This window comes from Scomber japonicus, chromosome 20 (genome assembly GCF_027409825.1).
Source record: "Scomber japonicus isolate fScoJap1 chromosome 20, fScoJap1.pri, whole genome shotgun sequence".
In the NCBI taxonomy this organism is placed as follows: domain Eukaryota; kingdom Metazoa; phylum Chordata; class Actinopteri; order Scombriformes; family Scombridae; genus Scomber; species Scomber japonicus.
The window spans coordinates 7186689-7202918 of NC_070597.1; the positions used below are offsets into that span (position 1 = coordinate 7186689).

At 37.5% G+C, this 16230-nt stretch overlaps 1 protein-coding gene across 1 annotated transcript in view; it reads left to right on the forward strand.

Moving 5' to 3' along the window:
* Positions 1-13857, forward strand: part of fmnl1b (formin-like 1b) — a 34570-nt gene extending 20713 nt beyond the window's left edge. The window contains exons 17-26 of the mRNA XM_053341906.1: positions 354-588; positions 1522-1590; positions 2718-2798; positions 2938-3067; positions 6190-6353; positions 8319-8420; positions 8643-8735; positions 9415-9529; positions 10234-10320; positions 13757-13857. Coding sequence (XP_053197881.1) covers positions 354-588; positions 1522-1590; positions 2718-2798; positions 2938-3067; positions 6190-6353; positions 8319-8420; positions 8643-8735; positions 9415-9529; positions 10234-10320; positions 13757-13857 — 1177 coding nt within the window. The remainder of the gene's footprint in view (positions 1-353; positions 589-1521; positions 1591-2717; positions 2799-2937; positions 3068-6189; positions 6354-8318; positions 8421-8642; positions 8736-9414; positions 9530-10233; positions 10321-13756) is intronic.
* Positions 13858-16230: the final 2373 nt, after the last annotated feature.

Here is a 16230-nt window from a genome sequence, read left to right on the forward strand (position 1 = left end):
AAGGAAAGGAGGAAGGAGGGAGGGAGGAAGGAAGGAAGGAAGGAAGGAAGGAAAGAAAGAAAGGAGTAAAGAGGGAGGGAGGGAGGAAAGGAGGAAGCAAGGTAGGATGGAAGGAGGAGGGAGCAAAGAAAAAGGGGAGATGGGGAAGAAGGAAGGTAAATTTAAAGTAAGAGGTAAGAAGGAAGGAAAGAAGGAACAGTCAAAAGAGATGGGGTCAATTTGACAATTTGACCCGGGAGGACAACAGGAGGGTTGAATAAAGTGACGGTACAAACAGGATAATATATCAAAATGATTTATATCATGTTACAAAAGTGACATACTTTCATTTGAACTGGTTGCCATCCCCTCAGGTATGACCGGAAAGCGCTGAGCCTGGACTTCCTCGAGCTCCTGGAGCGTTTCATCCCCACAGAGTATGAAATGAAGCTCATCCACAACTATGAATGTGAGGGCAGGCCCCTGGACGAGCTCAGCGAGGAGGACCGCTTCATGGTGCGCTTCAGCAAGATCCCGCGGCTTTCCCAGCGTATCAGCACTCTCACCTTCATGGGCAATTTCCCCGAGAGTGTCCAGCTAATACAGCCTGTGAGTTCACAAGGGAGGGATCTGTGGCTTTATATAACCTGAACTGTATTTCAGAAACTGAGACTGCAGGAAGCTAACAGTGAGTTAGACACTCTGTAAGACCTCTGGCATTCCAACAAAGGACAAATATCTGTATATGAAACGATAGAAGAGGATGATAGTGCTCAGGAAATATGACATCTGATCAGTATCATCATTAAAATATTGATCGTGACTCTATTATTATCTCTATTTTCCTCATTTTAGTTTATTTTGGGGAGATAATCATGTTGTCAGTCTTGGAAATGCAGCTCCTATAATGTTTGTGAACAGAAATACACAGTTGCCATGGATTCAGTGAGTTAACTATGGGCCTCAACTTGTCTGTATTATACATTGTGGCAAATTGGCCCCTATTAAAAGTAAACAGAATTAGCTATTAACAGCTCCTGTTTACAATGCAGCCATATATACAGATATAACTATCACTGCATTACTTTAAAATTGAAGAAAACTTTAAAATGTGATGATTCTTAGACGAATTCGGATGCCTACTTTTTTTTAAAGCTGCATGTTTTGACAATAATTACTGCATTTATTTATTTATTTCATACTATGAAGGAATAGTTTGACATTTTGTTGCGAAAAGTTGTCGAGAGTTAGATGTGAAGACTGACACGCTACTGTCAAACTGCCAGGCTAACTGTTTCCCTTTGTTTCAAGTCTCTATGCTAAGCTAAGCTAATTGGCTTCTGGCTTTAAGCTTCATATTTATCGTACAGACATAAGAGTGGTGTCAATCCTGTCATCGCTGCTAGAAAGAGAATAAGAATATTTCCTATAATGTAAAATAAACAGAGGGTGAAAATCATTGTGGCAGGATATTGTAAGGGTGAAGTCCTGTACAACTCAGACTTTGGAAATGAATAATCTTTACAACATTGTTTCTGACAGCAACTCAATGCCATCATCGCTGCCTCCATGTCAATCAAATCCTCCAGCAAGCTGAAGAAAATCCTTGAGGTGAGTTCCTTTTAAGTGGAGAACGCCAGAGAACGAGCGAGTAATGATCAACATTCATGACAGCTGCTGTAATGTCTCTCTCTCCTTTGCAATTCATTCGGTTTCTTGACTTTTACGTTTATGTCTGAGCAGGAGAAAGAAAGAGTTATTCATGGAAGATAGAGTTGCACAGTTGGATATTAATTGCCTCTTCTTGAAGTTGAATATCTTTTTTAACAGGAAACTCAAAGCAGAAAATTGAATTGTAACAAGATGTTAGTTTCACATTGTTGTTTTCAGTCCTGACACATAAAATGTTTGGAATTCATTTTCTTTAAAAGTAAATATTATTATATATATTTCAATTGTTATTTATCATGTATAAGGAAACATAGTCTGTAAATGTTAAATCTAAATCATGAACACATTGTGAGATAAAAGATTTGACCAAAAGTCACATAATATAAAAACTAAAACTGTAAAATCAGCTAGATGTAATGATTCTCTGATATCTGATGTAAAAGAGACTGAAGTCCTTTATTCTTCATTATATAATAATTTAATTAATGTACTTTTTTGAAAATGGGATTCCTGTTTAATGACTTTTAGTTGGAAGATTTTAAAAGACTGGAGATTTATTTACTTATTTTAAGGAAAAGTACATTTTTGAGCTGATTTTATTTATAGATCTTGAGACAAATTCTTTAGTTACAATTTAAATAATTTCTATATTACAAGATTTCACCACTTCCAACTGTAACAGCATTTTATTTTAAGTTCATGTGGGCTCTTAATTGACAAAACAATTTTAACTTTTATTTAACCAGGAAAAGTCTAAGTCTATTTTACAAGAGCGTCCTAGCCTGCACAATTAACAGCACTGCAGACATTAAAAAACATAGAACAATACAATACAAAGAAAATAAAGAATACATTACAAAATCATAAAATCAGTAGTTGTTGCAAGTCATTAACATCAAGGATCAAACAGTCAGTCAAAACATCTGCAGCCAGACATGAATTACTATAAAGACATCCAGTGAGATCAGATCCTGATGATTCACTGCTTGTCATTGTCGCCTTGTTATAAATTATTTGACTGTTGCACATCTGACAGTATAATTTGTGTCTTTGTTTCTGGTGTAAAGATCATCTTAGCGTTTGGAAACTACATGAACAGCGGCAAGCGAGGGGCAGCGTACGGCTTCCGCCTGCAGAGTTTAGATTTGGTGAGTTTAACACATTTAATAAAACCCTACGATCAAACAGTATTTCAAGAAAATCATTCACTTTAGATTTCTCTGTAAATAATCCAAGATACTTTTGTACAACCTACGATTATCAATCTCATTTTTCCCTTTCTTTAAGCTCTTGGACACTAAATCTACAGACCGCAAGCAGACGTTGCTCCACTTCATCGTCAACATCATCCAGGAGAAATATCCAGAGATCCAGACTTTCTACACAGAGCTTCACTTCCTGGATAAAGCAGCACTCGGTATGCACACTATGATTTAAACACTTCACATTTACATTTTGTCATCAAGTGTGCGAGAACATTGAGTCTCAAGTAGCTGACCAAGTGCAATGAGAGTTTAAAGTACATGAAGAAGACAAATGAAGTGATCGGGGATGTAGCAGCAGTAGTTTCTAGCAGGAGGTTGTCATCATAACAACATCTCCTCATTCAGCCTCACTGAACAGACTTTCTTCTTCCCTCAAGTCCCTGAACTCCTCATTTCAGTCCATCAGTCGCCCTCAGAGAGTTTCTCACACTTGTCAGTCATTCACATCATCTTCCTGCCTTCGCTCTGTTGGCTTTGTTGCCCTGTTTGACTGTAAGACTGTGTGCCGATCAGTGATTTAAATCCCTTTTATTCTACCTACTCTGCATATGTCTGGATTTTCAACCTGTCTCCATGTTAGCAGAACTCTTATAAGAAGGAAATAAATGATAAATCTAATCTTATTATCACCAAACCTCATGAAAAGCTGAAAAATGTATGATTTCTCTACCCTGTCAGTGTCTCTCCTCTCAAAGCTCTTTGGTTTGTAAATCTTTAAAAACAGCTCATAAATGTATAGCTTCTTATTTTTAACCCACCTGTTGTCCTCGAGTCAAGGAAGGAAGGGAGGAAGGAAGGAAAGGAGGGAGGAAAGGAAGGAGGGAAGAAAGGAGGAAAGAAAAGAGGGAGGATGGAAGGACGGAGGAAAGAAAGAAGGAAAGGAGGGAGGAAGGGAGAGGAAGGAAAGGAGGGAGGAAGGAAGGACAGGAGGGAGGAAGGGAGGAAGGAAGGAAAGGAGGGAGGAAAGGAAGGAAGGAAAGAAGGAAGGACGGAGGAAAGAAAGAAGGAAAGGAGGCAAGAAGGGAGAGGAAGGAAAGGAGGGAGGAAGGAATGACAGGAGGGAGGAAAGGAAGGAAGGAAGGAAGGAAGGAAGGAAGGAAGGAAGGAAGGAAGGAAGGAAGGAAGGAAGGAAGGAAGGAACAGTCAAAACAGACAGGGTCAATTTGACCCAGGAGGACGACAGGAAGGTTAAGTCAGTATTTTACTAAAACAGCTGGTCACTGTAGTATTTAGAAAATGTTACTCAAATAGGAGGACACTGCATTTGTTGGGCACTATTTTCAGCGGTGGAAGGATCTACATTTCATTCTCTAGTGAGAAGCAGAACATGTCACCCATTGTTAAAGTGTGGCTCATCAAGAAGAATACTAGTGGACATCATAATACTATTTTATTAAAGAATTATATTAAAAAAACAAAGGAGGAGAACTACATGTTTCTCATTAGAGTCACTCTGTGCTTTTAAATAGTACGGTGCTGATCAACAGATTCACATGCAGCATTTCATTTTCCAATAAAAATGCACTTAAAAAGAAAACTATAGATAACAACTATTATAATTTTACTTTACAAAATTGGATGTACATTTCCACAAGACAATGAGATACAACAAATATCAGAGGACAAAATGCACACATTTTCTTATAATGAAATACAGTAAAGAAAAGAATAAGAAAATATATATAATAAAATGTAACAGTATATTTCATTATGAGGAAAGTCCTGGTATCCTGGTGTGTGCTGATGATTGTGTTTTCCCTGAATCAGCAGGCGCCCAGCAACGAGACCCTGCTGTGCATGAAGCGTCTGCAGCGTTTGTTGTTTTTAATAGGTTTTGGACAATAATGGAGCTCTATAGCACAAAGAATGAAGATATATATCAGGCTTTGGATACACACACAATATTTGTTAGGAGATACATTGTATTGTTGGTTGTTGTAGAAAAAGATAACACCAGCTTTTAATGGATTATATGAGGAATTTTGTTTTGGGCTTAAAAGAATGACATATTCATGAGGCAAGAACCTAGTCTAAAATATCAAAAAGTAAAATATGATGTTGGTAATCATAGTGTATATATCCTGTAACATCAGCATTTTAACACATACTAGCCTATCATTTATACATTTAATCTTTAAAATAGAAGAAGATGAAAATAGATGTGATTATTCCTTGTTAAGCCCAGATTTACATGCTTTTAGTTTTATATTGGCATAAAACTCAAATGCTTAAAACACAGAAAAAACATTTTGTCTTTGTGTTTTGGGGAAATTTAGGGTTTAATTTCTCTTAAACATTATTATGGTGCAGGTGTGATCAGTCTGTTGAGGTTAGAGCAGGGGTGTCAAACATGCGGCCCGTGGGCCAGAACCGGCCCGCCGAGAGGTCCAATCCGGCCCAGTTTCCTTCTTCCTCTTTTCCTTCCTTCTGTCTGTCCTTCCTTCCTTTCTTTATTTCTTCCTTCCTTCCGATCTTCTATTCCTTCCTTCCTTCCATCTGTCCTTCTTCCCTTCCCTCCCATCTGTCCTTCTTCCCTTCCCTCCCTCCCTCCCTTCCTTTCTTCCTTCCTTCCTTCCTTCCTTCCTTCCTTCCTTCTTGTCTTCCTTCCTTCCTTCCTTCCTTCCTTCCTTCTTGTCTTCTCTTCTCTTCCTTCCATCTGTCCTTGCTCCCTCCCTTTCGTCCTTCCATCTTTCCTTCCTGTATTCTCTTCCTTCTCTTCCTTCTTTTCCTTCCGTCCTACCTTCCTTTAAGTGGTCCGGCCCACATGAGATCAAATTGGGCTGTATGTGGCCCTTGAATGAAAATGAGTTTGACTCCCCTGGGTTAGAGCATGATATGATTTTAAAACATGTTTCCTCATTTGATCTGATTAACTGATCATTTTTCAGAATATTAATATTACATATATTTCCCTTCAGAGGGTGTAACAGCGAGCTTATTTTACCCCTAATATTTCTGTGTTGAGACAAATGGATCAGTGGTTTATAAATTCTAAATTAAAAGGCAGTGAAACACTTCAACAGATTTGAGTGTTAAATGTCATCTTTAATAGGTAGTAATGGCAGTTTGACTGTTTTTAGTCTATGATCCCATTATTCATCATTTTATCTTTCCGCTCACCCTGACACCACAGTTTGACCCCTAAATCAGCGTTAATACCATATAATCTAATTGCCATACTGTCAGCGATGATACCAACGTAAAATTTAAAGTCCTGACTTAAAACTGAATGAACTCTCTGTCGTGCTTTATCTTAGTCTCTCGTGTCTCCCAGTTTCTCTTGACAGCATCCTGCAGGATGTGCGAGCTCTGGAGCGAGGCATGGAGCTGACCAGGAGGGAGTTCTCTGTGGAAAAAGATAATCCCGTTCTGCAGACGTTCCTCACCAACAACGCCGAGCTGCTCAACTCTGTTATAGCTGACGGAAAAACTGCACAGGTCTGCTTTAATTACCCCAAAATAAAGCTTAAAGTGGTTTTAATGACTTTTTTCTTTTTATACATATATATATAATAAAGTCTGAGCTGCTCAGTGTGTAATGTGTTGGTCGTGGCTCGTCGTGATGAACCTACAGAGAATTATCATCAGGCTGCAGCCTCCACTCGGCTTTAAGGAGCTTTATAGAGTTTCAGCTCATTGTTTAGCTGTCCGGCTGCAACTTTACAGTGTTTGGTTCAGTCTGGATAGAAAATGTCTCCGTTTGTTGTTAAAGCTGGATTGTTTTGACAGTGATTGATTTGACTGTGCTGCAGGAAACACTTTTATCCTTTTTTTTGGTTGAGTTTCAGTCAGCATCATTAGATCTGTAGCAAACACTGTCACTATCGCTAGCTACAGGAGCTACGAAGCTCATCATCTCATAATGGGCAAGTGTCTGCATGGCAACAGAAAACTTTAAAGGGACGATAAAGAAGCAGGTCAACAGGCGGGAGTGTGTACAAAAAAAGGGGATATTTATTACCGAAAAATATTGAACATGAACCAAAGTGGAAATTTAATAAAAAATAACTTTAACTGAAGCAACAAACAGATAAAGTCTACTGCAACCAACTCTCTTCGCTTGCTTATCACAACTTTCCAGTGACTGAACCTTTCATTTAAGTGGAACGTACCATCTACTCAAGTGACAACAGGGTGAGATGGACCGATACAAAGCTTTCAAAACATATAGAACAACATGAATACAGAATTTCTCTGTTGCTGCTGACAATCACAGTTTCCTACAGTCATCCATGAGTGCACCAAATTATACAGAAGGCCATTTAATACCCAACAGTTTCATCCTTCCTCCCTCAACCTGACAGAGCTGTGACTCACTGCTTCATGCAGCTAATGATGCACAGCTGTTGTCACTATAGCACTGATTAAGTAGGCGATCTTTCCCTCCATCACAAAACTCTCACCAAAACCAAACATCACAGCCGGATTAAAGCTCTTCAACAGATAATATAACACTATGAAACAACTGGATTAAGAATTCAATTATTTGTGTAACATTACTGATACTAGATTGAAATTAGTGGATTTAACATAAATCAATAGTGATGTTGGGAACCAGGGCGCAACCTTTCCCTTTAAGCAAAAGGTTAAAGGTGCAGTCTGTAGAGTTTATTGGCATCTAATGGAACACACTGGGCAGAAATGGAATATAATATTCATAATAATGTTTTAATTAGTGTATAATCACCTGAAAATAAGAATTGTTGTGGTTTACCTTAGAATGAGCCTTTTATATATAGACAGGGAGCAGATCCTCTTCACTCTTCATGAATGTATAAAGACAGCGTCGGGGGGTGGGGGGTGGGGGGGGGGGGGGGGTCTGTTCATTCCTATGAAAGCTGCTGAGATGAATGGCATTTCCTGAAAACATACAGCACACGCTCTATGGTCCCAATGCGCCCAAATGGAACACATCCTGATAATTAAGAGTCACTGTGACACGTTACATGTTTCTTTTACAATGTAAGTCTATGAGGAAAAGTGTTTTTGCACCCAATGACATCATGTGACTGTAATCTCTATGTCAAATGTGCTTTAAAACCTGGCGCTCTTCCTGTATCCAGTTCTCTTCATACATCAATGGTCCCTTTCAATTAATTGCAATCTTCAACCTCACCACTAGATGTCACTAAATTCTGCACACTGGTCCTTTAAATTAATCTACCATTAAGCCTTAATTCCATCTCTAGTTCATTGATGAATTATTGTACTAGGGAGTATTGTATAGTGTGTATATAAAGTAGTTAAATAAGAGAAATGTGTCAGTAAAAACTCTTAAATTAAACTCAGTAAACTCTGCTGAAACCCTGATTGCCATATATTTATATATTTATAGTATCCACAGAAGTATTTGGGTCATGAGCTGATGTGAAGCTGCTTGTTTTTCTTGTGTCTGTTTTACAGGATGTGTATGACTCAGCTGTGGAGTACTTTGGAGAGAACCCTAAAATCACTCCACCCTCCATGTTCTTCCCTGTTTTTGTCAGATTCATCAAAGCATACAAGGTCAGATAAAAACTAATGAATGAACTGACATTGCAAATAGCTCTTTTTTTTCATTATCAGCAGTAAGCAGATATTACTGTAGACTTACGGTCCCATCAGTCTGCTATATACAGTGAGCTGATGTTATTTGACCTTCAGATGTAAATGGACTCTCATGATACACAGCAGTATTATTTAGTACAGTACACTCCATTAAAATACTTGTTTTTTGTTCTCTGGCAGCAAGCTGAGCAGGAGAATGAGCAGAGGAGGACACAGCTGCTGAACTGTGAAGCTCCATCAACTCCGCCCAAGTCTGAACTCACAGGGAACAAGGTAATTATCCAACTGTCCTCCTTAATATAATATATACAGCCAGCCTCTCGTTCTCTGAGGGGGCGACTCCCACCCACAGACTATATCAGAGGATAATTCAGATTTAGTACAGGTCGTACTTTTGTAGTTTGACCATCATATCAGTTTAGGTAACTTTGTACTCATCAATTTGATTGGTGGAATCTGGGAATATGGTGAGCAGGAAGATGATAAATGAGGAAAAAGTTATTGCAATTTATTGAAACTACTTTATTTGAAGGTAAAAACCCAAAATTTAAAGGTGCAGTAACTATTTACAAACTGTGATGGATAAACACAGCAAACAATGTGGGTGATTTTCCGTTAATGTCACCATGTTCCCAGATCTCAGCAATAATAGTGGAAATGGTTTTTTGCTTATTTTTTTAAATATAATTTTTTGGGCCTTTATTGTTAGACAGTCAGTGGAAGAGAGACTGACAGGAAACATAACTAAATAAAGTTGACACTGGAGAAATATTATCAAAAAACTCTATGTATGCAGACTGAAAGACACTTTGCCTACGATGCACTGCTCACAACTAAGAAAAAAAACTTGATAGTGGTAAAACAGCTTTGTTAACACCCCATACAACAAAAAAATACTAATACTAATTAATCTATTTATTGATCGATGTTTAACCTACATATCGTGTTCCAGGTTCCCATGACACCCAAAATGCAACAGGTGGACCTGATAGCGGAGCTGAAGAAGAGGCAGGTGTCTCCTCTGGTGAGGGAGGGGAAGGACGGAGCCATTGAAGACATCATCACAGGTACACAACACCTGGGAGACACAAATACTAAATAAATTAAACACTGTAGCATTTAGCTTTAATAGTCTTTATGGTTGTGCTTTATGTTGAGCTATAGTGGAAGTATAGTCACTAAAAGAGGGGTTTTTAAATTTGGAAGATATCCACTTGATTTGACTAATTTGGACGGTTTCTTAATATTAGCTTCAGATAAACTTTTTTCGTGAAATGAGGACTGTGGATTTTGGCCGCCATCATTTACATTGAAATCACGTCTTGAAGGGAATTTGTTTCAAGACAGACTTAAAAGCAAAGTCATGAGATGTATCGATTTTCTCATCTCACTTTTTTTCACTGACCAAAATGTTGAACTATTCCTTTAAGATGAAAACGAAGAGAGTTGTTGCCATTTTTCCAAGTTCAACACTTTTTCAATAATTTTACCTGCAAACTAAATGTTTATTATCTGTGTTGCACCTTAATCTTCCTGACTCAGTCTTTTCACTCTTTCATATTCAAACTACAGTAAATTTTATACATTTGCATTACTAAAACCTTTCACCCTCTTTTAAAAGAATCAGCTGCTTTTGTTCTCAATGTGACACTTTCTTTAAAGGGCTTATCTCACTTTTATTTGTCCTTGCTCTTTTCTCTTTCACATGTTTGTCCCTCCTCTCTTCCCTTCCTCTCCTCTCCTCTCCTCTCGGTCTCTCTGGTCTCTTCAGCTCTAAAGTCCGTGCCCTTCACGGCTCGCTCTGGCAAGCGCTCCTCTCGTCTCCTCTGCGACTCCGTCTTCAGTGACGACAGTCCCTGTTAGATCCCCCGGTGCTCTGTGGGTCTGTGTTTCTCTTCCGCTCGGCTGCTCGTGCTAATGTTGTGTTTTTCTAAGCAGGAACAGAAGCTCGATAAACAACTCTTCTCCTCTCAGTGCTCCTATAACATATGCTTCATCTTTTATGGGGGAGGGAGGGGGGGATCTCACATCAGTGCTGCTTTTATTATAGAGGTTATTAATAAAACTCACCGGCTGTGTTAATTTGATATTACAGGCTGAGACCTTCACAGTTTTATAATGTAATTTATGCAAAGAATATGACCTGCTCTGGTTAGAAAAAAAAGTGTTATGAAGCATAAGATATGATTAATAATGTCAGTTGTAGTGCAGTAGTTTTTACATTTACACAGAAATGACTGAATGCTGCCTTTTAATCACTTTAACCCTCCTGTTGTCCTCGAGTGAAAGAAAGGAGGAAAGAAGGAAGGTAGGAGGGAGGGAGGAAAGGAAAGGAAGGAAGGATGGAGGAAAGAAGGAAGGAAGGTAGGAGGGAGGGAGGAAAGAAGGAAGGATGGAGGGAGGGAGGAAAGAAGGAAGGAAGGAAGGAAGGTAGGAGGGAGGAAGGAAGGTAGGAAGGAAAGGAAGGAAGGATGGAGGAAAGAAGGAAGGAAGGTAGGAGGGATGGAGGAAAGAAGGAAGGAAGGTAGGAGGGAGGGAGGAAAGAAGGAAGGATGGAGGGAGAAAGGGAGAAAGGAAAAGAGGAAGGAAGGAGGGAGGGAGAAAGGAAAGGAGGAAGGAAGTAAAGAAGAACAGAGGAAAGAAGGAAGGTGGGGGGGAAGAAAGAGAGAAGGAGGGAGGGAGGAAAGAAGGATGGAAGGGAGGAAGGAAAGGAAGGAAGGAAGGTAGGAGGGAGGAAGGGTTAGGAAAGAAAGAGAGGAGGAGGGAGGGAAGGAAGGAAGGGAGGAAAGAAGGAACAGTCAAAACAGACTCGGGAGGACGACACAAAGGTTAAAAACAATATTACAGGAAACACAGAAGTAATAATGAAAACATTTTAATATGATAAAATGTACTTAGTTATAGATAACACTAGGGGTGTGCTGGTCTCATATTTTCATGCTGGGAATATTGTGGCCCAAAATATTACAGTAATTATCAGTTAATTGGTACTACTGTATTATAATAGTAATCATCAAATGTTTCTGAAATACTATCCTTCACATCATGCCATCACGCCTCAGTTTTAATTAAACTGAACAATGCAAAAGAATCTCAACAATCCTAAATCCTGCCTAAAGCTAAACGCTAAACAAGCCACAAACAAAAGCAGGTTTATTAAGACAGCTGACCACAAATCATTCATAAAGAGATTAGTCCTTAAGGAAGCTTTCAGAGAGCAGAAAGAGTTAATTATTTTTACTTTTATGAGAAAAGAAACACTATAAAATGGTTCAATGCTTCATAAAATAGGAGATACTATTTCAACAAATTATATTAAATGTGAAGAATTAACATTTTTTGACATTTTGGGTAAATATGTGTTGAATATGTTTCCTTCTTTGTATGTTAAGTTATCAAATTTCAGGCTAAAAGGAACAAAAGTATTTTTTTTTACTGATCTTAGATGTAAAAATGAACAGTATGTAAGGGTTAAATGCAGCTCAGTGGCTCTTAATGCAGATTATTTGCATATTCTGATTTGTTTTTAATATTAATAATTGTGAATGTGCACAAAAATCCTGCTATGATGCTAACATGCTATGTAGGTAGCATGTTAGCATCATAGCTATGTAGGTAGCATGTATGTAAGCTATGTAGGTAGCATGTTAGCATCATAGCTTTGTAGGTAGCATGTTAGCATCATAGCTTTGTAGGTAGCATGTTAGCTATGTAGATAGCGTGTTAGCATATCAAATGAGGAGGAGGCTGGTTCTCCAGTATTGCTGTTTGACTGATAAGAGGGGGATTTATTAAAGGTGGTTTATCAAAATCAAACTACTAATAAAGACTTTAAAGGTTAGCTGTATTGTTATCATCTGAAAGTTTTACCGTAGTATGAAATAAAACCAGCACGTCTCTATTAAATAGAGTTGCACAGAGTTTGTCTTTTAACTCACAGGCAAGGATTTCATCGCCTCCTGAAAGATATATTTAAATTTAAACCTTAAAACAGGACATTGTCTGCCCTTGAAAGAATATTGCGTGGGGCTGTTTACAATATTTATACCTTCCAACTCTGAGTTTCCTTCAGAGATTTTACAGTAGACTCTTTTTTGGCCTATTTGAAGCTCCAAGCTGCTTTTATCCCCCTTTTAAAATGCAGCAGATGGGATTTATCATCATCACTCAGATCCTCAAAACTGACTCCGAACTGATATTGTACAGTTTTATTTGACCCATCTCTCACAGCAAAAAGAACCTGTAAGATTATCACACTTTATGGAGGCCTTAAAGTGCAGCTCCATAGAGAAAGAGAGTACTATTGAGACTACTGCATATGTGTGAAAACTAGTATAAAGCTTTTTTCTGTCTCCAGAGGAAGCCGTTTGAAGTCGGATAAATTCCCCCAAGACACTTGAGTCGGTGTCACTTGGGGTTGAAGAATTTGAAAACTTCAGGGTGTGGAGTTAGAAAGACTCAAAACTCTGTAGCATGCGGAAGTTTAATGCTGCCAACATGACAAAGAAATATTTGCTGAGGTTTTTGTTTTTATTATTATTCATTTCCTTCTTTATTTTTCAGGATGAACTTTGCCTCATTTAAACGAGTCTGATTAGCTGATTTTATTAATTGACAGAACTAACTATCATTTTAGTTCTTTTTTTTGAGGAGAAATGTTTAATATTTGCTTGTTGCAGCTTCTTAAATGTCAGAATCTAAAGCTTTTATATGTCAAACATGATGATAAACTAAATATCTGGATTTTGGACTGTTGATCACACAAAGCAAGAGATTTAAAGGCATCACCATGAAATTATATCTAATTATATCTAAGAAATTACAAAAAAAATTTCACTAGTTTCTGACATCTTATAGCCAAAACTATTAATCAGTCAAGAAAACTATCCACTCAGTGCCCAAAGAGATGAAATTTTAGTTTTGTGAAGTTTTGCCATATCACTTCATGTTATTTGTGTTTTTGTGAGATAGCAGCAGTACGATATTAGCCGCTATTAAGCATACAGTAACAATGCCAAATTTCAACCAAAGTTTGAGCTGTTGAGTTGCATTGTGGGTAAGAGAAGAATGCATGGCATAAAATAAGATAATATCTCTGGGTTTGCCGTATCAGTTTAGATCCTTTTAAATAAACAATGTCTCCACTTTATAAACTTTATACACAGTAGGGACAAATATTAGATGCTGTAACTGTAGAGATTGTGATCTGATATTCACATGGAGCAACTTTTTTATCAAATGCTTACCAGAATTGTCTTTGGTGCTTCCTTAATTTGCTTGTTCCTCCTCCTCAGACTTGAGGAATCAGCCTTACAGACGGGCGGAGAGCGGCCGGCGGAGCGCCAAGTGGAAACCAGGACAACAGCTCCACGTATCCTCAGACATCTCCCTCTGAAAAAAAACACACTAAAGACTGCGGACTGAACGCTCCAGCTACACACCACGCACAAAAGATCAGATTTATTACTTTATAACGTTGGCCACAATCTTATTCTCTCTCATTCATGCATGTTCAAGAATGCAGAGAGGTGAAAGTTGCATGTTTTCCCAGAGAGAGAGAGAGAGAGAGAGAGAGAGAGAGATTGGCAGCACAAACATATTCTGTAACACTAAACATTTGCATCATTTCATACATCATGCGATATACACACACTATTTTATTACAGTAAGACCTTTCTGAATAAGACAACCTGAATGATTTGAGGGCTGTTCTGTGATTTGACTAAGAAAATGTTTAAGAGAGTTAATATTAGCTGTACTTGATGCTAATGACACTGGATGTCATGAGCTAATTAAAATGATTACACGGAAGAGTGAGCCATTCAGATAATATGAAACAAGAGCTCTTCATTTAATGCTGCTCAGACATCAGGGTCTGTGCTAAAAATGACTCTTCAGAGGCATTAAAAGAAACCCTGACACACACACACACACACACACACACACACACACACACACACACACACACACACAGCGCATAAATCATTTTGATAGTTTTCTTAAAAAATGCTGCAGACGTGATTTTTAATTGGTTACGTTTTAAATAGAACATTAATTGCCTACGTCCATCTTTCTCTTTTACTGTAGTAGCTCTCAACAATTACAAAATTTGTAATATATTTAAATTATTTTTAATACTGAAGTGTACGAATGAGTAACTTCTACTTTGCTTCTGCATTTCAACAAATAAAGCATTTTATACCATTCTTGATTAAGTGTGTTCTTGCAGAGTGTAAAGGTCTCAGGATGTTTCAAAATAAGAGACTTAAAGGTTTCTCCTGACTGAATCACACTGCTGCCGCTATCTGTTCCCAAGAACGCTGTCATTTTCACTCTTATGGTCAGTTTAGATTAACAGTTTTCTTGTTTCAACAACATATTGAAGTCAACTCACATCACCACCATCATGTTATAAAGAGAAGTTTGTTTAAATTAAGTTTTGTCTTTTGTCAAGTTTTGTATAAAACATGTAAAACACGAAAAAGTATTGTTACAAATTCCTTGTAAAAACTGAACATTATGGTGATTATACTAGTAATAAAAATCTTATTATAACTTGAAAAGTATCATTAAAACAAGAAAAATGTCTTGTAATAACAAAAAAACTTGATATACTTCTGTACAGTAACATTTATCTCATAACATTATGGCTTTATCCTACAACATATCTTTTTTCATGAGAATTACTAATTTCTATTAAATGTGTTAGAACTTTACTTTTTTAATTTTTACTTGCTTGTGTAATTATAATCCTTTCCAATAAAGTTCATTTTTTGTCTATATTATGAGAATTACAGTATTATCACTTTTTTTAACTTGTAAAATGAACTTAAAATATTACTTCTTAACTTAAAATTAAAACAATTTTTTCTTATAAAATGACTTTTTTTCATCACAATTGCATATTTTTAAATAAAATTGCAAATATTTTCGTAAGATGTTAAATCTTACTTTCCCATAATGTGGTACTTTTTTTCTTTACTTCAATAATTGATTCTTAATTTTACTTTTTTTATATAATATTACAACTTTATGATTTAACTGTTGCCTTATTCTCAACAAAACACAATTTGATCTTCTTCCTGTTCTTAAAAAATGAATCCCACAGTGGGCCTAATATAGTTTACAATCACACTAAAAGAAGGGAGTATAGAAACTGTGCAGCGTTGGCCTGCTGAAGTATGACTTTCTGTAGTTTCTGTGATATTCTCCTGTTTGTGTTTTAAACAGCCATCTGTTGCAGCAACGTCCAGTTTAAAAGTTAATTTCACTGAGAGTGTCTGAAACTGTTTACCAGATGCTACGGTTTGTTGAAAGCAGCATAAATTTACATTTTTCTTCAAATAAAAGACAACAGATGCAGTCGAGCACACGGGCAACAAACACTAGAACTGCAGCGGTGAAGCTACGACACTTCCATAACGTTAAATCTGTAGCAGATGATTAAATGGAGTGTAACAGATGCAGAGGAGGAGAGGAGAGGAAGTCTTTTCTGAGAGCACACACAGAATATAAAAGGTTTGATGTGATGCTCTCGACTTCAGGGAGAGTAGCTGTTAGATAATGTGGCAGGAAAACAGTGTGTGCTTCTCTACTCTCGACCTTTGCTCCCTGCAGATCGATCAATGATGAAAAAAAAGAAAACAACAGAAGACAGAAGGCCTCTTGAGATTTTCTCCTGCGCGCTGCTCTTATGTGGCCAATTACTCTGGTTTATCCAACCGCTTATTGTTAAACTCTGGACGCTGAGTATTTGCTTCATCAGTTT